The sequence below is a fragment of the Manis javanica genome, chromosome 1 (genome assembly GCF_040802235.1).
Source record: "Manis javanica isolate MJ-LG chromosome 1, MJ_LKY, whole genome shotgun sequence".
Classification (NCBI taxonomy): Eukaryota; Metazoa; Chordata; class Mammalia; order Pholidota; family Manidae; genus Manis; species Manis javanica.
In genome coordinates this window covers 14,175,157-14,198,946 of record NC_133156.1, presented here as the reverse complement: position 1 = coordinate 14,198,946, position 23,790 = coordinate 14,175,157, and the positions used below count along the sequence as shown (strand labels likewise).

Below are 23,790 nucleotides of genomic sequence, written 5' to 3'. Positions count from 1 at the left end.
TCCAATCACAGAGTTACAGCTTTTTGTTTCATTTCCTACACATGCCCCAGTTTTTTTCTAATTCGCACCTCTTATTTTCCCATCATTTGGCTCAATTGTGCCACTACAAGTTAATTTTAGATTCTTCCATGACCTTCACCTATCTTTTATTTCTCCCTGAAACACTTAAAAGGAAACTATATAAAAAAAAAATCCCAAGATTAAAGTCACAGTTCCAGATTTAGATTTTTTTAAAACAAGTGCTGGAAATTAGTCCGAATTATACATCATCCCGTCTATTCTATTCCGTGAGGTTCAAACCACATCGGTGAATTACTAACACTTAGCAAAAGGGAAGGAAGGGAGAACTATGAGTAACTTCCAGAATAACTGCACCTGACAACGGTTTTCGTCAGCATTCCCGGGTCATAAAGAAGAACTCAGGGAATGCACTTTCCAAGGGTCTGTTTCTAATATCTAAATCCTTGAAGGGCTGTCAGGGCAGGTAGAGACATCCCAAAGAGTGGGTTCAAAGGTGAAAATAAAATAGTGGCAGATGAAAACTAGCTGTAGAACCCATGCAAGCAGACATCCTTGAGAATTTCTTACTGTGTACCTTATAAAATAAATGATTGTAACTTCAAACACATGTCACAATTCAAATTCTTGGCACTTGCTCTTTTAAAGCACTAAGATGATATGTGGTGTTCCCACCATTATGCATACTATTTCATTTTTCCCCCCTTGAAAGGGTAGTATTGGGTTACAAGTACTGGGGAACAGATTTGTCCCTTTAACTTGAAAGCTTCCTGGTTGAGACTTACTGTCCTAGGAGAGCTGCTGTCTTCTGTCCAGACAAGCGACACTCACCTACAATTCTCACTCAACCTCCTTTTTCTGACTTTCTACAGTTTATACGTCAGTGGACACATTATTTTTTTTTCATGAAAATATGTTTTCATTTATAATTTAAAAATATATTCTCTGGAAAAAGAGAAGTATTCTAGAAATCAGATGATTTTCACTCATGTTGATCTTAGGATACAAGTTTCGTCTTATTTTAAAACTTTCTCCTTGAATTTTAACTTCTTCATTCATCAATCATATTTTCAAGCCGTATCATATTTTCAGCTATCTCCGTTGAAAAGGAGCTTGCAGCTTATATAAAATACCAAGAAAGAAATTAGTATTTCTATACATAATAGCGTTTAGTTTATGTGACCCATCTCTGCTGATTAACAGACATATTCCGAGGGAAAAATCCAATTCAAAGAGAAACAGAGCTCTCCATGAGATCTGTGCCACCAATAGATCTGTGTTATTAAATTATGGTTTCAAGGCAAGCGGCAGCTTTGTGTAGCGATTAAGAGCATAGGCACTGGAGTCAGACAAACCTGGACCCAAGTCTGCCCAAGTCTGGCTGCTGTACTGTGTGTCTTTGGAAGAAACAGTTGACCTCTCTGACTAAAGTCACCTCTTCTGTAGCACAGGGTGGTACAGCCACCTCACAGGCCTTTAGGGAAGGATAAATGAGATAAAGTTTTGCACGTGTGTGGCACACAGCAAGGTCTACGTAAAGGTACCCAGAAACAAAGAAATAATGTGAGCTCCCATCAGCGTCATCTCTAGTTCAATTTTAACAAACTTCAGAGAAGTGAGTTAAGGTGTCTGTTTTGGAAGAGGTCATTCAGGGAGAATAAGAGAGACTCAGATGCATTCGTATTTTCCATGGTTCATCCTATGACCTGGATTCACTTCACCTCTGGGTACCTTAATTTTCTTCTCTCATTATACAACAATTCTGAGCTACCTGTTTGTGGAATCTTGAAAAGTGCCTGCAGCCATTCGCAGATTACCTGCCCATTAGATAAACAGTGGAGGAGTAACTTCAAGAGAAAAGTAGTGTCTGAGCTGAGAGGCAAGCAGGGAGTGCAGGCTGTGGGCCCTCTGCGTTCCCTGTGTCTGAACCTGCAGCATGTAGCTTCCAAGCATCGCAGCCTGAATTTCCCCCAAGTACAGGAATCAGTCTTACTTGATGGTCTCCATTGTCCTTCCAGTTGCCACCAACTAACACTTCCTTTCACACTGCCGCCTACAAGCATCTCTTCTAACTACTTCCACTTTCTTCCATGACTCCTAAGTGGTCTCTGCAATAATTATAAGGAAATGGCTATCCAGTTTTAAAAAATTTTCCACCTCTATATAAAGATGAATAATCAGAATAGGGAAAGTCACCTCTTCTGCTCTGAATATTTACCTTCATGTGAGTGTTGCTTGCAAAAGAGAGAATAATATATATATATTTGATCTTCAAGTAGGGAAATTCTTCACTACTGCCTTCAAGAGGTCCTTCAAGGTTAAGAACGGGGACTGTGTCATGTTGATCACTGTCTCCCTGCAGCATCTGGGCAATGCCTTGATGAACATTCCGTAAGTGGCTGCTAAAATGAATGAAAAATGCCACATACTGCAGACACTTTCCTTTCCAATAATTTGAATAATATACAGAGGATGTATGAGTAGCTGTAATTAGACAGATTCCAACAAACATAAGAGGAAGCGTCACCTAATATTTGCTACACCATAGTGAAAAGTTACAGAGAATTTGGAGCAGTGAGCTTGCTAGCTAAAAAAAGCAATATATTTTTTAATCTTCTTTATCTGTTGATTAAAGACAGAAAGACCTTAATTGATCAGATGGGCTATGAGAACCTAAGTGCCTAACACATTACTTAGCAACTTAGAAAAATGTTAAGACCCCTTGTAAAATTTGTGTTCACTACCTTAGAAAGTCCACTGCTATATTTCAGCCTGTATATTACTTTAGCCTGTAAGTCACTTGATCTTAGCTAGGACACCGCATTAGTCTGGAAGCATCAGCACAGCCTCAATTTAAAAGCCTGCGATCAGCTATTTGCGTCCTAGGAGATAGGTCACAATGATTCATAAGTAACTGAATCAACCCTTTTTTGGTAATTTTAAGTATGAAAAATTTAACTATCATTTTCCTTTTGTTCACATAGAGATGCATTAGTGTTTTTGCAAGGTGGCGTTAAATTTTAAATCTCTTAATTTGTTTCTTTTTACTAGTTTTTATCTTTAAAAGCAGCAGCAGAGTAAGTCTTTAAACTGTGTAAATCTGTGCCTTATTACTGTTCCACTACTTGTTGAGACATCACAGCTTGGAAAGGGCTTTCAAATTCACAAAGATTTGACCACTAGTGTTACTGTAAGGGCTAAAATAGGAGCACTAGAATTGGATGAAATGATCATCTAACTATATCTTCATTTTCCAGATTAGGAATTGACAGGGAAACCAAGTAATTCACAAACACAGCAACAGTCTTAGCGAACTTTGCAACCTCTCCTTTGGTACCACTGGGGCCGCAGTGCCACATTCTCTGAGCACATAAAAGAAACGGGACAGCCAACCTTTCCCTTCTGTCCTGTTCACTTGGCATGACTATTACAGAGCAGCAAAGAAGGCTCCTGTTACCAAATGGCATCCATGATCTCAGGCCATCCAGACAAAAGGGAAGGCCTCGGCCTCACCTGTTCCTCTCATTGATGTGGAACTGACCACCTCATGGGGTAGGACGTGCAGTCCCTCATCTCGGCTTTGGGTCTGTAATTGTTACACCAGCAGCACGAGATAAATAAGTCTGAAACCCTTATACGAGTCGGATGTGATAGCCCCCGGTCTCCTGAGGACCTGCTTTCCTGTTATTTTTCCATTCATGCTGGGGCTCAGCAAGGGGAAAGCCTTCTGGTAACCACCCCTCATGCAATACTACCTTTAGGAAATGAACGGAAGGGCTGGATCATTTCACCCCTCGGAGGCATCTTAGAGATAGTCAAGCAGTTCTTCGTCCTGCTGCTAGCTAACGTCTCCTCTTCTTCTGCAGACCGCTAGCACCTTGGTTGTGGCCGACTCAAGGTTTTCTGGAATCTACAGTTGCATGGCTTCCAATAAAGTAGGGATTGTGGAAAGAAACATGAGCTTTTATATCACAGGTAAGCCATACATCCAATCCTCACAAAGACAGCCTAGTGGCCTCAGTCTCTCTCCATATCTTGTTTATTTTTGGTGCCCTTAGAGCTTGAGTTTTATTTTTAAAAGAATTCCACAGAATTGTCCCACTTTGAGTACCTTTATCCTTGCTCTCAGGAATATTCTGCAGTATCCCTGGAGCCCCTAAGGAGTGAGTTCCTGGATTGCCCTTTCAGAGCCACTTGTGTACGTCTCCCTCCCAGGCCGGACTGTGAACTTGGGATCTTCTCACGTTCATTTTTTTAACTCCCTTCAGCACCAAGCACAGGGTCCAGAACACAGCAGCTGTTCAATAACAAGCAAGGAAACCAATTATAATGCATGGGATGACATTTTTTTTTCTAACCAAGAAGCTAACTGTTTCACAATTTAAGTAATTTCAACTTTTTGGGAACGAGGCTCTCCTATAGAAATCTGAAATTGAGCTTTGCTGACGATAATTAATGTGCTATTTTGGAGGGAGCATTTAAGAACTTTTAGCCTTAAATATGATGTTCTCTGCAAATCTTAAAACCTCCAAGGTACACAAATGGTCCTCCCCATGTCCCTCCATGGGTACAGGAAGGAAGGAAGTAACTCAAAGTATAAAAACAATTGCCTGGCTCCACACTCCCCCAATTTTCTGAGGAAACCGGGCAGTTTGCCAGCTCTCTGGAAACTTCACAGTGCGTGGGGCAAGCTGTAGCAGTTGCCTAGAGTTCTCTAGAAATAGGTAGGTCTGGTTACAGATTGTCAGATCACAGGGAGTCTCTGGCAAGTCAACAACCCCAGCGAAGCTGCGTTATAGGAGAAATCCTTGATTGAGTAGATTCTCACTGAATGTCAGAGTGGGAAGGCTATTCAGCAATGTAGCCCCCAAATTTTCCAAATGAGGAAATGGGACTTGGGGAGGTGAAGCGCAGCACAGCAGATTGGAAGGGAAATCGTCTTTGCATCCGTTCCAAGTAGGGAAAGTTCTTTCTGAGAGAAGATTCAGACACCAGTTTCACACATACTGGTTCTCTGATCAATCGCAGATGATTTGGACTAATTAAGGGCAAAGGTTTGTATTGTCCTTTATGATGGGCTGGAAACAAGTTACTGTCCAAACCCACAGCCGCTGTAGGTATGATTTAGAGTACAAAATACTGAGCAATTCTTGTTCTGTTCTGAACACTTAACAAGTCTATACAAGTTTAATGAACACCGACTATTGAAGAGTACAGTTTAACTTTGTACTGAGCACTGGAAGGGTTATCAGTGCAGCCCTGACTTCATAGGAAGACAGCTTTAACACTGAGGAAATGGAGAGATGTTACATTATATGTGTCTGAATATCAAAAGGTATACAGAAGTAATATGACAGATGGCTTTACCAGTACTAAGCCTATGCCCTCCAACAGAAATACAATGTAGGCCACATGTGGAATTCCAAATTTTCTAGTAACCACATTTTTAAAAAGAAAAAAAAGTGAGATTGATTTTATTTAATCTAATACATCCAAAATGTTATTTCGACATGTAATCAATATTTTAAAAAATATTATACTGCTTCAGTTTTTAAAATTTAAATGGATTGAATAAAAAATTCAGTTCTTCAGTCATACTAGCCACATTTTAAGTGCTCCATAGCCACATGTGGCCAGTGGGAGTGAATTGAACAGTGGAACTCCAGGCCTCTGAGAAGCAAGCAGGCCTGGAGGGGGGCTCTGCAGGAAAGGGTAGGGAGAGGATTCGTCCAGGTAGGAAGAAGAGAACAGGCTTTACCCTGACGTTCCCACAGCCACGGGGAGAGTACCTGTGGAGGCCCACAAACTGTAATTCTAACCACTTACAAGGTCTAAATCAAGTGAACAAGCTGTTAAATATGTTTCTGCCTGTGGTGGACAAATACATTTCATAATGACCTAAAAGGTCAGGTACAAATTTAGAATCCTTGGACTACTCAGAGGTGCACAGTAGAACATGGCAGTGCCTGGCAGTACAAATGGAGCTGCCCACCCGGCTCACCGCCTTCTCTTTCCAACCCCTGGCTCTGTCCCACACTGCCAGGGGCCCTGCACCCATATGTATGGTCTCCCCAGCCCATACATCCAAATTCTGTCCACACCCCTCCCAGTCTTCCCTGGGGTCTGCAGGCGGGCACGCTGACAAGCAGTCTGACCTCAGGAGGGCAAGCCAAGGGGACAGGCAGACTGGAAGAGGCCTCGCCTCATCTCTACAGGGAATGCTGGCATCCCAGGGGCTCAGAGTAAGATAGAGAAGTGCAGGTGGCACAAGCTCTGAGTGGGCATGCCCGCTTAGCCTCACAGACTGTTTACATTGTGGGGAGAGGTACCCCCAGAATAGAGCCGTCTGAAGGCCCAGGCCAGGGAGCCCTCTTGCCTGGGTCTGATGGCAGTACTGGGGAGGACGTACCAAAGTAGAAGAGAACTTAATGCTCATTTCCATCCTATTCAGAGTCCCTGAGGAAGGTTAATTGATGCCCAGCATTAACTACAGCAACCACATCTGGTCCCTCCTCCATAGAGTTTTTCACTCCAGCCTCATGTAGACACAGGGTATGGTTGCTGAAAGGGCCCCAGCTGATAAAGCTGATCATCTGTTTAATTCAGACAGATTCTCTCCCACCTCCAACCACAATTATATAATTTATAACCATGGAATGGTGGAAAGCTTTTCTAGACCCCAAGATTGGCCCGTAGGAAGGTGTGATGAGGATTCAGTTTGAACTTACCTCCTTAAAACTCATGTGTCCTCTAGAAATTCAAGAGCTTCCAGCTTAAAACGGAGCATGAATTCAGCCACTCAAGCCCCACTGTCTGGAATGTAATTTCCCTGAATCCATTTCTACTCGTCCCAAAAAGTTTTAGTTTTAATTGGTGATAACATCGATTTACTTACATTCATTTTTAAATTAATTATTATCTTTTTCTTACTAAAATCTTTGTCAAGAGACTTGATTCTCACTAGAGAAGAAATATACTCTTGGGAATGTTGCACCTTATGTGTCTATTTTCTGAAGGATGAATGCATATTTGTTCAGTGTTTATACTTGACCTAGTGTGGATAATGCTTTAAAAGATACTACGCCTAAAACGTAGATGCTCTCAATCGAAAGACGTAGATTTGGATCTTCACTGGGCCTCGTTCCAATCATGCTGCCCCTTCCTTCTAATATAATAACTCAGAGTAGCCTTCCAAACTGCTGAAAACTGGTTAGCTGTGGCTGTTAGAATCCTCCCCTGTCCACTCTGACCTGTGCCATTCACTTGAACATGGTATCTGTTTGAAACAAGCAAAACCTTCTAGTAACCACTTACTCTCCGTTTAGAGAATGTTATTTTTATTTCTCAGAAGAAGTAAAGCCTTCTTTATTTCCACCTGACGAATGAGATCCTTTCATCCTTTACAAGTTCCATGCTAGTCTTTCCCATGAACTTAATTCACACATTTTATCCAATCAAGAAAAAACATTGATTCGCACCTCTGCAAATAGGTGACTCTTGCACCTGACCCTAGGGTGACTGTGGCTTCTGAGCAAAGGTTGATTCTCCTCCATGATGCCTCATGTAACATCACGAAGTGACAGGTGGTAAAAGGATGAGGACAACTGTGCAGTCTGCAGCAGATACTGAAGTGTGGGAAGATTTTTTGTTTTCACTTAGTTAGAAGGCAATTCTTTCTCGGGTCTGTTTTTGTACTCAGGCTAAAAAAAATCAACATGAATTAAGGGGAAAACTCCCTCTGGATTCATCAACCAGTTTTAGGACATTTTATTTATCATCTCCCATGGATCCAAAGAGAATACTAAAGGAGTCATACAGAGAAATAGATCATCATTGCTAAGAGGCTGTCTGATAACAGAAACCAACTTAGCTTCAGTAACAGTGTCCCCCGTACGAGAAACAGACCTCAAAACCCATTTGGTTCTGTTCTTTCCCTATGTGGGTTTTGTTGGGGTATTTTTTTTCTGTTTTGTTGGCACTGAGCGTGACTGTGGGTGTGTCAGCAATTACTGAGGGTGAAACAGGAACAACGCTGCCTTATCTCCCAGGTTTCCCAATGTCACTAAATGCATTTTATTTTGAGATTCCTGGTGGTGCCTGGCAAAGATAAACAAAATCTTCCATCAGGAAACCTGTGAGCTATTTCCACAGGAAGTTTCAAATCACTAAAGTAAATAGAGACTGTACATGATCTCCACGGTGTTACTTCGGCTCACTTGGGCTCTAACTACCAGGATGAGACCTCATAAATGGAAAGTCTGTGGTCTGGTAAGAAGTGATTTGGTTGCAACCAGTGCCCAGGGCTCTGTTCTACTTTCTGTGTAAAAGTTGATGTTTTACTCTTCATGCTTGGAAAATGTCCCAAGTTATAAAAAAGATGCTGAATTAGATGGGCTATTTCTGACACCTTATTGTTAGGTTAAAAATGACTGTCAGCGGCTTCTGCATCTTCTGGCACCTTCTTAGATTTTCATTTTAAAAGCAGGAAAGCCTCCGCCGGTCTCCTCTCTCCAACCCCTGACAGCTACATAAGCCACCGTTACCCCCCAACTCCCAGGTTTCAAATGAATACTTTGGCATTTCTTCAGACGTGACACTTTATAATAAAGCCAAAGCCCAGAAAAATCAGAAAAACAAGCAAAGTGAGATTTAGGAAAGAGTTGATACAATATCTAATTTTGGACTATTGTCCCCTTAAGGTTTAAAGGTTTCTTTAGAGCTTTGTGTGTAACGGATAATAATAATAATAGCATAACATAGTGCTTTTCATCTTCAAAGTACTTTGTAAAATGTTGGCCCCAATTCTTTGCTCAAGTACAGATGTGCCACCAGTAACAAGCGTTTTGAGAGCAGGTCAGGGCCAGCAACCAATGAATTTTTTAAATCTTCTGGTGAGATGGTCCACAGTCAGACAAGGGCACTCAGTGCAAAAGGTCACTGACCACTGGAGAAACTGAGGAAGGTAGGGAGACTGAAGAGCAGAGCTCGTGAGGTGGAGAACAGGGCTTTAAAACACAGTCACTTTCATAAAACGCTTAATGTGTCATTGCGAGTAAATGTAATGTTTAAAATCTGGTGCGTTTCCCAATTAGTTGTCTGCATTTTCGGAAGAAATCTTTGTTCTTTGAAGTCTGAACAGAACAATCACCAAAGAAGGGCGACAGGAGTAAGTCACCTGGTTCTTCTCCGCCCCAACTGTGCCCACAAAGGGCAGGGCAAGTCATGGACCAGCAGCAGGAGGCAGATACTCTCGAGCCAGTAGAGGGCAGTTAGGAAATAGGGGTTTTTACTCAAGAAGTTTAGGATTAAAGTGGCGTTGGCAGGCATGACTGAAAGCCCCCTCGCATGCACCTGAGGCTTGTTTTGGGTACGTTGAGCATTCTGAGGGAATGGACTTGGTTGGCAGATCTTCCACGCTGCATCAGGTACCCTAAAATGAAAGGGCATGTGCTTATCCTTTCAGTGCTGATGCTGAAAGAACATGTGTAGGAACAGTTCCTAAGATCTCTGAAGGCCCACGATGAGATACTGTGTCAGTCTGAGACACTGATTCTTCTACCAACTCAAGTTCTCTATTCTCATTTTATAGATGTGCCAAATGGGTTTCATGTTACCTTGGAAAAAATGCCTACCGAGGGAGAGGACCTGAAACTGTCTTGCACGGTGAACAAGTTCTTGTACAGAGACATTACTTGGATCTTGCTGCGGACAGTGAACAACCGAACAATGCACCACAGTATCAGCAAGCAAAACACGGCCGTCACGAAAGAGTACTCCGTTACCCTCAACCTGACCGTCAAGAACGCCTCGCGGGAAGACTCAGGCACCTACGCCTGCAGAGCCAGGAACATAGACACGGGGGAAGAAATCCTTCAGAAGAAAGAAGTGACCATTAGAGGTGAGCACTGCAACAAAAAGGCTGTTTTCTCTCGGATCTCCAAATTTAAAAGCACAAGGAATGATTGTACCACACCAGATAATGTAAAACATTAAAGGACTCATTGAAAAGTAACAGTTGTCTCATATCATCTTGATTTATTGTCACTGTTGCTAACTTTCCGGCTCAGAGGACATGCTCCTCCCAAAATGAGTTTGGAGATGATAGGAGTCATAATGAGACCCCCCCAGGCCCCGCTCTGGGCCCCGGGAAGGCCGAGGGCTCCGCCCTCCGGGGCCCACGTGGTGCGCGTTTGCGTTTGGATTTGGAGGATCCCTGCAGTGCGCTCTCTGTGTTCTCTGCTCTTTGCTGTCTTCTCCTGCCTGGTAAAAAAACAACAGCCTGGGACTGATCCTTTCCTTCCATTTTGATGCCAACCTCTTCTTGTCTGTTAAGTTCCGAAGCTGCACAAACTGATCAAGTTAAACAAAGCGGGTTTCTGCCCAAGATGGACATGAGTTAAGTTAATTTTCCAGCTCAGAATGAGCACGGTTGAATCTGAGATCCTGTCGGACCGCTGCCTGGTTTTATTTTGTACTATTTCATCTGCTCTTGATTTGTAAATAGCACCTGAATAACAAGTTATATAATGCTTATTTATTTGAAAATGCTTTTGTTTTTTTCTTTTTTACATGAAGCACGTGAATCTTAAACTGGAGCTTCTAAAATGGGTCCCAGGGGTGTAAGATGGTATAATTCAGAGGTGTGAAAGCTGTGTCACAGGATGAATGGTGCAAGTCCACGCAAACGAAGCCCAATCCCCTCTCAGGCCATTCCAGAGAGCTAGCCAACTCAGTCCGGCGAGGGCTCTCCTCGCTGCCTCTGTGCGGGCTCTACCACTGCTGGCAGCACCTGAGACAAAGTGGATCACAAGGTCATTTTAAATGGAATTGTCCCCTGGTTATTCTTTTAAAGAACTGTATCCTCTTTAATTGATCGCATTCGAAGGTATAACGCAATTTATCAAGAAAATAAAGGCTATTGTGACCACAGGTTTAATGCATTGTTCTAAATGTAAATCTACAAGCTGCCCATTAAAAAAAGGCCCACTTTCCCCATACGCACATGTTAACAGGATTTTTTAAAGGGGATTAAGACATGGCAAAACGGAAGCAGAATCGGCCATTCAAAATTACACACCATTTGTAAATCAAGAGAGATCGTTCTCTCTTACTTGAAGCCTGCATTTGAGGGGAAAGTGACTTTTTCACCAATTTAATGTGCATTGTTTTCTTGTTTTCATTTATGATTGATCATGACATGTGACTTGCATAAACTATTGGAAAACAATCTGTAATGACCAAAATAACCACTGCTGGGAATGCAGTGGCTGGGCAGTTCAATAGGAGGTGACGATGTGACAGCTTCTCAGGCTTGGGAACTCAGCAAACTGTTTCCTCCTTTAGGTAACAGACTGTGTCCCACGGCTAAACTTGTCTTTCACGTGGGAATTGCTTTTGTCAAGTGTGAAAGAGTAAACAATAGCATTTCCCCCCCATGCTAGTTTTATGGAGCCCCAAATGCTCTGAAAACAATTAGTAACCTGGAAGCTGTCAGCCCAGAGGAAAGAATAATCAATTGTATCTTGAAATTTTACCTATGGCTCTTTTGCCTGGGGTCTTTGTTCATTATTAGTCAGTTGTGTTCCTTCAGGAAGCAATGCCTTCATAATCACAAAACTTGGGGCCTCCATTTTTACTAAAGCTGAAAAAGCAAGTGGAATGGTTCAGGGATTGCTTCTGAAAGAATGCTCAGTGGACATGCAGTATCTATCATTTCCTTCCCCTTAAAATTACAGTTGCAACTTGTGTGGGGAGGAGGTTGTTAGTATTTACAGGTGATTTTAAGTACTTCCAGGAGATGGTTTTAAGAGTTCCATAGAGTAAGTACTTGTTCACTGTGTAATCAATCCTTCCAGAGAGTTTCAGAAAGAAAAGAACTGGGTGGATTTGGGTTTTTATTAGTTACTCCTCAGGTGCGGAGTTAAGGGGAGGATAATGGGTAAGGAGAGAGCGAGATTACTGTGGCCAGTGACTGCAATGGAGCAGAGGGCACGAGGCTGGCTCCTTAGTCCCCACTCCAAGTGGAGAACAGAAATTATGTATTTATGGGACCTGGCAGATCTCTGGGGCTGTAACACTGAAAAGTAAAAGAACCTGGCGGAGAACTATCTTTGGCTATTGATAACCAGCAGAAATATTCTGTTAATTCTGATTTTCTCGGTTTGAAGGGATCAGCTCCACATTGTTAAATTTTGGAAAGCAGCTACCTACTACCAGCAAATAACTTAGGTTTAGAATATGGGTTCAGTGTACCCTTTTTATTTAAAATGCCCAAACAGATGACTCTAAAGTGGGAGTTGATCAAATGATTCCTTAGTTAATTGGCCATTTAGAAACTAGTCAAAAAATGAGACTTTTCAAGTAGGCAGAACATTGTCTCAGAAATGGGTACAAAGAAAACAATTGTCATACTGTATGTTTCAGACGTGTTTATATGAACTGTGTATTTAATAGAGTCCTGTTTGTCGTGCAGCCCTTTGCTGCTTCTCTTTAACTTGGGGAGTTCTTCCTGACATTGATGTTGAAATAAACCATTCTCTTTTATAGAAGTGTTATTTTCCAATACACCCGTTAGGGAAGCCAAATCTTGTTTGTGTTGACAATGTTACCATTTGTAGTTATGAAAATAATTTGGGTCTTATAGGCCCTGTATTCAGATTTCCATTTTATAACAAGGCCTATGGGCAATGATAGATTATTTTATCATGTTTAATGCATGGGAAACAGTAAATGAACCTAAGGGAAGCTATTAAAAGTATAACTTAGTGAACTGGGTGTGAGTTTTAAATGAAACATGTCAAACTTGGCTTGCCACTGTTAAAGATACCACATAGTAATATACCACTGTTCTTTATTATCTTGTCATGTTTCACTGTATGTTGGGGGTTCTTACTGTGTAAAAATGCCAAAATTGTAATGGTCGACCATAAAAAAGTTATCAAAATTGCAGATTTTGAAACATGGCTGCATTTTCAATTCAGAAAAGCTGTTTGACAGATTGTACAGAATACAGACATAGAAATATTAAAATGGTTCTGCCTGGCGGGGCAAGACATTTCTAGGAATGTTAACTGAAACAAGCAAAAAGATCTTTCACACTTTGAAGATTTTCTAAATCAAAGCACTTCCTTCAACACTCTTTTTTGCCTTCAGATTTCATGTTGCGTAAAATGAGAAAAGACTAGTGATGAGCAATGGAAATACAAATTCAATGAGAAATCTGTTTCTCCTAACAGATAGTAACCCTACCATGTTACACTACGTCAACATGTTATAATAGTTATATGATAATACACTTTTTAACCTGAGATCTCCAAACTGCTTTAATGAATGCTAATCCTGAGAGTTTCCCTGCAGGAGTAAAAAGAGAAAGGTCTGGGGACTTGGCAGAATCCTGCAGGGACACAGAATCAGAGCCATTGCAGTGTGTCATCTCTTATAGCACTGTAACCACTCTTAAGCCGTAGTCACAGTTTTAGTTCAATAAGATGAGGAAATCAAAAATGGTCAGAGAAAGCTCATACTGTTTAATTGAAACCAGTGACATAGAATGTGTAAGTTATGTCAAAACTCTTCTGATTTCTGCTCCAGGATTTGCAACTAGGTGGGGGGAAAGGATGATTTGGGAGGGTGGGAAAGACATGAGGAGTTACCTTTATTCCTCTACCTTGGAAGCTTGAGCCCCGTCTAACTAGAATGTATATGCATCAGCAGGGCTGACCGACTACTTCATTAAATAGAGACACTGTGCCTATTGGGGTTCTTGGGGGTACTGCCATTCCTATGTGGGATTTTAATGTTGTAATGTATTGCATCCTAATGTATTAAATTCATGTTGTTGTACTATATTGGTTGGCATTTTATTAAAATAAATTGTATCATATTTGTATGTTCCAAGAGAAAATAATATAAAATACAATATTTGTACTATTATATAGTGCAAAAACTACAAATCTGTGCCTCTGCCTCTTGAATGAATCTTGGTTGCTTGCATTTGGGAAGGGAATGGAGGAAGGAAGTCAATAAAGCTTTCAAAGTTCAAGAAATTCTCCTGTTTGGTCTGCTGCCTTACAATGCAGGTTCCTGACAGCTGGGTAATGCAAACATGCCCTCGCAAACACATCACTAAAAATACATACGGAATTATTTAGCTCACCACTACAATACCATCTATTTATGTAAAAACTCATTACATGCCTATTTCCAAAATCATGTGTTTCCTTTTTAGTTCCTACAATATCATGCAAAATCTCTAGGTTTTAAAAGCTTCTTTCAAAAAAAAGGAAGAAAACTAGTTGGCCAGGCCAAAACCTTGAGATTGAAATCTCACAATATACAGATCTTGATTTTACTCCAGTCTAACAAATCTCAATTTATTGTAGCAATTTAATAAAGAGTAAACAGGTTCAAAGCAGAGAGCTCTAGGGAACAAAATACGAATGAAACCTTATAGTTGAGTTCTGCTGTTTCTACAGATATTTAAAATGTTGATATGCATATACAATAAGAGGACAAGCCTGACAAGTAATCAAATCCCCTTTCTTTCTTTGCTAGATCCGGAAGCCCCGTCCCTTCTGCGGAACCTCAGCGATCACACGGTGGCTGTCAGCAGCTCCACCACTTTAGACTGCCACGCCAGCGGGGTCCCAGAGCCTCAGATAACCTGGTTTAAAAACAACCACAAAATACAGCAAGAACCCGGTAAGAGATTTTCTTCCTTCATTTACTCTTTGTCAGCATCCCCTTCTTCCCCTGACATTCCTACCACCAACTTCCAGGACATCCGGACCACTCGCTGAGAGAGCTGCAAAAACCTGGGCTCTGGGTCATGCTCACATCCCTTCAAATGAACACTACTGGAGCCAGCTCCTGTGCAGACCATACTACTAACCCTGTAGAAAGACCCTTGCAGAACCTGCTGTATACTGCATTCAGAGAGATATCATAAGAACCACTTAGGAAATGTTTCAGCTCACCTTGACAACAGGGCGAGTGACAAGTTAGTCCCAGGAGGCTTGAGGTAGAGCAAAGCTTTGGTCACCTATCATGTATGACGTTCAGAGTAGGTTTATAATTTTAACTCACCTACACCAATTTTAATGATTTGGCAAACAGAAAGCTATTTTAAATTGCACTTTATAATACTGGTAAAAAAATTAATGGCTATGTGTTAACTGTCTTAAGGCAAAAAATATATTTAAAAATAACTAGACTTAAAACAGTAAGTAAACTCTATTACCTGCATCATAATTCTATGGTTAATTAAGATTAAAATAAACGTATTTAAAATTCTGATTAAGTACATATTTAAAAAATAAAATTGTCATTTATTTGCAATATCCCAACAATGTGAATCAAAGAACTGGCAATAAGGGGTGGTCTGGAGTGGTCCTTAAATGTGAGTCCTCTGCACAAAATGAAATCCCTACCTGAGTGTAATGCTCAGAAAAGGGTTGTGGTATAACATCTCTAATTTTAAGGTATCTACTATGAAAGGCCCTACACTAAGCAGGTCCAAAAATAGCTCACTTCACATCCTCTGCTACTGACATATACTTCCTCATCCAAACTAGAGGTGGTGAGGACCTACTTCTCTAATCAGCCACCAGGCTGAGCCCATTGTACCGAATGCTAAACGTTTTTCAAAGCCATCCTTTCCTCTGCTTTCCTACTATTACTCTTTTAGTTCAGGTGCTCATTATGTAGCCCCTGAACAGCTGCAGTGGTCTCTGAACTGGCCCCCTCCCCGCCTCATTTCTCTCTTTGCACCTGTTTTCTACACGGCTGTATAAAACGCAGCTGTGAACAGGTCACTTTCCTGTTTCAAGTCTTCCGCTGTCCGCATCACAGGAGCAAGTTCAAGCATCTGACAGAGAAGGCACCTACAGCTGGCCCTGCCCCTACAACTCCAGGCTCACTCTCCCCTGCCTTGAACTTTACATTCAGCTACTACCAAACTCTTGTAGACCCCTGCACACGTTAGGCTGCTTCAAGCCCCCATGCTTTGGCTGTCATTGTGTTCCCTCCGCCTAGAGTGCCTTCACTTCCTCTAATGCCTACCCATCCCCTAAGACCCAGATCGGATGTTCTCCCTCCAGAAAGCCTTACTCAACTCCTGCAAAGAGGAGGCAGGTCTTCATGAGCCTTTATTATTGATAAATATCTCTACTCTTACTGAGTTGTTTTATAATCATCAATTCATTATGTGTCCATTATCTTTGCATATTTCTGCTGCCATCACCCTATATTGTCTCATCAGTTCATGCGTGTGCTCTGTTACTGTATGTGTATCATCATATCATGCCCTCATTCTCAGGGAAGACAACATATCTTTGTCTCATTTGTACCTTACTTGTCTTTTTATCCTCAGAATCTGGCATAATATTTGGCAATCAATGAGTCTATCATTGGTTCATTCATTCAGGAGTGGTTTTCAGAAAATCTTACTCTATCCTTAGCAAGTTCATTTGGTAGCACAAATGCCTAGACTTGGAGGGAGGAGATATGTCATAGAATTTTTAAAGTTAAGGGATCTTTGGATCATCTTTAGTACTATTTGTAAAACAGAAAATTTAGGCCCAAAGAGGTAAAGTGATTTGCCCAAGATGACACATTGTTAAGATGGGTTGTTTCTTAGAAGACTAATCCCTTGAGGTATTCTACCAAAATAAGAGGATGACTGAATACATGAATAAATAAATAGCCCATGAAACAATGCTTGGAATAGTCTCCTCTTAGCAATTCAGACTTCACATTAGTATATTGAAGACCCAAAGAAGTCCTGTACTAAAGGTGTCAGGTAAACTATGGTTTTAAGTCCTGTATTCCCCAAATTTACTTGATTACAATATGTATTTTATGAAATGTTGATGTGAGATGCTGGTGGTTCTCTGAAAGAAGTAAATTTGACTTAAGTTGTTTTCATACTTTGGATGTGGGTTGAAGAATTAGAATTGAGTCTAATTTTGAAAGCTCAAGACCCTTCTGGAACTAGAGGATAGATAAGGCCAGAGATGTGCCAAGTCAGTCACTACAAGTGGGAAAAGACTCCGAGGTGGTCGGCAGGACCTGAGGCCTCACATTGCCCTCACGGGTCAGAGGGTTTGGGCAACCCACTTGTCCGTACTCTCTGAGCCTCTAGTCCCTTATTTATAAATCGGATAACGCTGACCACACCAGAAATGGGGTGAGGCTTAAAAGAGTTAATATAACAAAGCTGGCCCAGAGTCCTGGCTTAGAATTTACTGACAGGTATCAGATAATTAATAAGTCAGCCCAAATGTCAAACAACTCTAAATCCAATAAAGGTGTCTTCTTTCCTGCTTTCTTTAATCTTCTGAGAGCCAAAAGAAAGAATATCTAAAAGGAGTCTTATATAATATCATTTAGAAATATCATTCTAATATGCTACTATTAGCATTTATCGAGTTCAACTATATTAAGTTGTTGATTTTTTTTCTGTCTCTTTCCTCCCTTTATTGACTCTTTGAAACTGCTATAGCCTTTGGAAAGGGATGTCTTAATTTTCTGGAAACTATCTCACATGTATATAATACTTATAAAGCTGCAGAAGTAAGATCCCCATTTGAGGCAGCAAATTCAGCAGCCAAAATGCAAAATACTCTATGACTATGACCATTATATTCATGAATGTAGATATCTTTTCTGGTTATTTCTTATGAGAAACCTATAAGTAAAGATTACAGGGAACCAAAGTGATAATCCTTGACTGACTGGTTGTTCCAAAGCTGAAATGGAAAAATATCAAGATCACAACTTGAAAAGGACTGCAAACTAGTTCACTATATACTAAAGCTTTGGAAAGCAAGACTGAGTTTTAAAACCCTGAGAATAAACTGTGCATCCTTCAGAGAGTTAAGATCCTTTTTTATGAAGCCTGTTAACTCAAAAAGAATTTATATACTGAGAGTATGTTAGTGCCCTGGGATGAGTGATAGGGTCCAGCCCACTATCATCGCTGTTTGTTAAATGATGACTTAATCTATTCAAAGAAAAATATGAGAGTGGAAGCAGGGGACACATGAGAGCTCATGCTCTACACCGGCGTCCATAGAATGCCACAGAGAGAACTGACGGGCGTAGAGCTTCTTGCTTCTCCTCATTTCCCATCAGGAAAACCCTGCCGAGGGGCCCTGCTTTTCTACAGAAGAAAGGCAATTTCAAGAAAGTGTTGGGAAAGCTGAGTGCAAACTCTTGGGCCAAAGGGCATCTAGCGGGAACAAAAGGGACCCTTAGCAGGCAGACCCAGGACTGTGCACACAGGGACGAGGCAGTCCACTCCGGGGCACCCTAGAAGCCGTGCCTCCTGAGCCCCCACGGGTGGGCTCTCTGCCAGCCCCACAGTGCCAGCCCGGCCCAGGCTGGCCAGGGCCTCGGTGCCTGGCCCCACCCTCCTAACTACAGTTCACCCCCACCACTCACTCCCATACAGTGTTTGCTCTGCCCTTCTCCCCTCAGCCTCTGGGCCCCAGAACGGCTTTCCCCAGGGAGCCTTTGTTCGCATCCTGGTACACAGTGACCTTTCCTCTTCTCTGATGTCGGGTTTATATTCTGTTCATGTCATAGAGCGCATCACCGAGTGGTTCCCCGGTTTTATGTGTGTTTATTTTTAAAGGCTTGGAGGATACAGTATCTTAATATGTCTTCCTTATTAATATCTCTTACCTTATAAAAGTAATAATAAAGACTGATGAGCATTCACCAGGTACCAAGGCACCTGTTAGGAGTATTGTAAATATCTCGTTTACTTCTTGCGACTCTCATCAGAGGTAGGTACTATTATTAGGTGCATTTCACACAACTAACAAGCACTACCAGAGGCCAGTACTATTCTATATACTCTACCAACCTTACTTTGCCCCTCATAACACTTCTCTGAGTTCGTTCAATTACTATGCTTGTTCTGCAGGCTAAAGGATGAGGAAACAGACAGAAAGAGAAGAAATACTGGTTCTAGGTCACAGAGTTAATGCGTAGGTTCGAAGGTTCAAACCAGAAGAGTGAGTCTGGAGCCGTGCTCTGCAACCCTGAGCATGCAGAGCTCAGCACAAGCTCACGTCCCTCACAAGAGAGCAAATAGGCACTAGTTTTAAAAGACCTCTTGGCATTAACAAACATGTATTTTAAGCAATGAATATTTTCTTATTTCTAACCTTTAAAGATTAAACTTCCTAAAGACTATAGTTTATTTAAATTTTTTACTTAAAAAATTTAAAGCACATTGAAATATTTAAGGCAATTTTTAAAAAGGAGACATGTTGTATACAAAATGAAAATTATTTGACGAGTTACTTTTAAGTTTTAAATCCAGGTGTATTCTTGAGATTTAAAAGGTCCAGAATTCATTCCGTATCAGCCCAACACTCTTGTACTCATTCAGCAAACATTTAAAAGACACTACTTTGAGTTTGATGCTGTGTTAGGCTCTGCATATCCAGCAGGGAGCAGGAAAATTAACATCTGAATAACCAAATATCTAAATTAATGAACTGGAATATGTGTGTAAACATTGAACACAGGTTCTTCAAGCAGCAACCACACGTGTCTCAACTTACTATCACCATGTCAATTGAGCAGCAGAATTAACTTGTCTAAAAGTGGAAAAAGGTGAATAAATGGGATGAGTGTAAAATATTGTGGCTCAGTCACAGGATTAAAGTATTTTAACCATATTAGATAATTCAAAAAATACAGCCTTTGTGCTTTTCCTACCTTGATGCATGCCTACATACAGTACAACGGGTTCTCAGCCATTCACTGCTAGCTGAATACACAGAATGGAAGAGAGAGAAGAAGGAAAGAAAAGAAAATATGCACAAAGTAATTAAGGTATGATAACTTCCAAATTAGAGCGGCGTAAAGAAGCAACTGGGAACTATCAGCAGGGACTGGTAAGGAGCCAAGTGTTGAAAGAGGAAAGTAACTTGAGACATTTGACTTGGAAGGGACAAGTGATAAGAGGACTGCTAAAGTGAGTACAGATAAAGGGCCAGACATGAAAGGAAAACCCAGTGAAAGGACCAGTACCATGAAAGCACTGCCTAAGAGCTCTAAGTTGGAGATGAATTCTATTTGGCAGTGGCTGCTTTGAGTGTGATTTGATTCTTAGGGGTATAGAGACAGCAAAGCTCCTTTAAGAAACATTGATCTCTGTTAGGCTAAAAATCCAAAGTCTTCTCCAAGACTTGGAACAACATTAACTTCACCCTGGAGAAGGCACAACTCCTCCAAGTGTCTTATTCTTCTCCAGTTACCTGCTGCAAGGGACTGGCAGTTCCTCCAAAATGATCAGAAAGACCCCTTTTTACCTCACCCTCTTCCAGATTCTCCAGTGAGGTCCTAAAAATGTTTAAAGCATGGGGCTGTTGACAACTGACTTCATGGTGGGACTAAGGCAGCAAGACATGTTTGCAAAGCAGATATGGCTGAAGGCCTATCTACCTAGCTTAGTTTTATACTGAAAATATCACAAACCGTCTCACCAAAGACTGTGCAGGGAAAATGGGATTTCTGAAAATGTCTTTAAAATGCTGGAAAAAATAACAAACTCTCCTTCTCTGAAAATAAGAGAACAGAAGGCAATATTGATCTGAGATGTTTTAGTAAAGCCTGGCTGAATTGAGAAACCATCATCAAACTATTATTTAAACTGAATTTCTATGACAGCAGAACATTTTCAGAATCTTTTAAGATTAAAGCAGTAGAATTGGAACAACAAATAATTTAGATAAAATATATTCTGTCTTAGATTGAGGATGGAGCAGGAGAGAATCACTCTAACCCACTGACCAACATTCCTTCTATAATGAACTCTTGATCCCTAGGGTCACTGACCTAATGAGCTAAAAGAGAAATCTTTCCTGTTGCCGCTGACACCAAATATCTGCACCCATAAGCGTATACTCAGATCAAGGTGAGCTACTGTCCTAGTACCTGGGGGGACAGAATTACATGTGAAGTGTACACTGGTTTTCAGAGATCTAGGAAAGATCTTAAATAAGGTAGAAGAGAGAGATGAATGAAGACATCTATGCTTAGGGATGATAAACTGACTATCTCTTTCCCTCAGGCTATTAGAATCAGCAGCTCTGCTTGATTTCTTACCAATAATAAACTACAGAAAAGTCAGTTATTTTTGCAAAATTTGAGTAGTGATTGCCTTTCCTTCCCCATCAAATCTACCCTTAAGGTACCTAATGAGTTAAGAAATATTGCAGAAAGAAAGACTGCAGGTACACATGGGGCCATGGATGGGAAGGGGAGCTGGCTGCTCTATCACCCCAGTGAGCCCGTCAGTCCGCTGACGTGACTGGCTAAGCAACTGTTCCTACCGTTTCTTCCCTCCAAGAGGCATCTTTAAGGGAGTCTCTGTATAAAGAAGGGCCAACCTTCTCTAGTGATTCTAGCCGGAGATTCTAGCCGGAATCTCCAAACAAGTTATCAAGGTTTATCTCTCCCTCGGAAAACAATGTAAGCATGAGGGGCATCCTGAACTGAGCTAAGGCTCAGCGCTCTCCCAAGGATAAACCGCTACTTAGAGAATGAGGAGAAAGGAGTGGAGCACCTGCAGGCAAACCATTTCGGCACTGCCAGAATTCAGGCTACAAGCCCGACCCCGGGCAAAAGAGGAGCCCTGGCTTCAATCACAACCCTAACGTGGTGGAAAAAAAATAGTTATTTTATGCACTTTTTGCAATTCTGTCATTACTTGTTAATGCTTAGCTGATTCACTGAGACCGACAAGTACAGCTTTAGAGTTTTATGGTTTGTATAAAGTAACCCATTTTATATTGGAAATCAACGAAAATTATTCATAGAGAATCAATCTTAACCTCCAAATCTCTCTTTATTGTCAAGTTCCAGCTTACTTACATTTTGCACATACATGCACACCTAGCATCATATCCTATATCCAAGCGCTTTGCCCAAAGAAAATTTCTCCGTTACATTTTCCAGCATAGCTTCCTCATCTCCATTCAGCCCAGAAAAGCCTCCTGCCAGCTGTGAGCCAGGGCAAGAACCCACTGAGGGATCACACATTAGCCCGCACAAACCCATCCATATAAACAGCAGGACCCCCTGCTAGTGCTTTCTGTTTGGTTGTGTGCCTTTTTAAAAGTCCTCTTGAATTTTCAAATGCAAAAATGTAGAACATAAGAAATGTGGATATTTTTAGAAAGAGTCTCTCCCCCTATTTTTTTCTCCACTGTGGCAGAATAGACGCAACATAAGTGTTACTATTTCAACTAACATTTAAAGTGTACAATTCAGTGACAGTAAGTATATTCATACTGTTGTGCAACCCTCACCACTATGTAGTTTCAGAACTTCTTCATCATCTCAAACGGAAACCTCATACCCATTAAAGTTTCTCCCTTTTGACTGTGAATTAACCTCCTCTTTTGATTTTTTTCTGTGACCTCTTGCAACACATGGAACTGTAGTCTGGGGATGGCCAAGATCAGCAGCTTGTTTTGTCTGAAGCACAATGTTTGAGGGACCAGTAACAGAGAAAAAGAAATGGGTAATGAAGAAAAACAAAAAGAAGAGAAACAAAAAAATATGGGGATCTGATGGGGAGGACAGGGTTGACTCTCCAGTCACCCCAGAGACCTCAGGGACTGCACCCTATCCCAAGTCACTAACCCCAAAACTAAGAGCCACTGTCTGGGCTCTTAGAGTGGGAGACAGCCTCAGTCCCCAATCCTGCTTACACTGAAGACTGGTGACTAAATGAGAAAACTCATATGCTACCTTAGGTAAGTTTTTTCTTTTAGCAAAATAATTGGATGAAGTTTCTCTATATCAAATATCCAGAAATTGCATGGCAACCTTTCTCCGCACAAATACAAACTTGAAACAGTTTAACCAGGACCTAAAGTGACATACAGCAATGCAGTTGCACTCACCACTATGCCCAACCCAATTAAGGAAAATAAACAAACCAGTATATTCTCAGATAACCTATTCAGTGAACTCAGCCCATCACTTGAATGACTAACTGGAGAAAAAATAAAATCAAGAAAGTTCATTCCTCCTCCATCCTACATTCAAGTGATAAACTTGATTTTTGCATATTTCTTGCTACTAAGGAGCCTTGAACAGTAAGATGATATATATATATATTAGTTTAAGTAGCCATTTTATTCAACTTGGTCATAAGAAAACTGACTTACTGAAAAAATAAACTAAAACACAGAAAACATAATGATTATCATGCTCCCACTCCCGCCCCCACAACACACACAAAGTTGGGGACTAGTCTTCGATGGAAGGGGTTTTGGTTTGTCCTTTTTTTATTGCTTTAATCCAAAATCGTCAATTGTTGTGAAGTACAAATCTACTTTTCTTGCCTCAAAAGTATTTCATTGTTCTGTACACAGTCAATAGTATAAAGTTTTGCAAATGTTTAAGTATTTGGCTCTATATATCTTTTAGACTTTCATTCAATAGTTCTGATTTTTCTTGTTATATGATTTTTTTGTCAGTGATTTTTTTCATTTTTTTGCCTGTATATGTGCATATATACAAATGTGGGACATATATATATATATATGTATACATATACATACACACACAGGCACATGTACATGTGGAGCAAATGATAAATGGGATTCAGTCATTCATTCATCCAACAGCTGGGAACAACATAGGGACTGTGAATTTACATTTTAATAGAAAAATACAGATAATACATTTAACAAACAAAAAAACAAAGCATATAGCATACAACCGGAAGTAGTAACTGCTCTG

At 40.9% G+C, this 23,790-nt stretch overlaps 1 protein-coding gene across 7 annotated transcripts in view; it reads left to right on the top strand.

Moving 5' to 3' along the window:
* FLT1 (fms related receptor tyrosine kinase 1) overlaps nt 1–23,790 on the top strand; it is a 172,570-nt gene that overhangs the window by 83,506 nt on the left and 65,274 nt on the right. For 6 of the 7 annotated variants that reach the window (XM_073228657.1, XM_073228647.1, XM_073228655.1 and 3 more), the window contains exons 12-14: nt 3,885–3,993; nt 9,608–9,916; nt 14,572–14,718. In XM_073228657.1, coding sequence (XP_073084758.1) covers nt 3,885–3,993; nt 9,608–9,916; nt 14,572–14,718 — 565 coding nt within the window. Of the gene's footprint in view, nt 1–3,884; nt 3,994–9,607; nt 9,917–14,571; nt 14,719–14,795; nt 15,205–23,790 lie in introns of those variants that run through there. The other variant, XM_073228662.1, reaches the window with a different exon arrangement.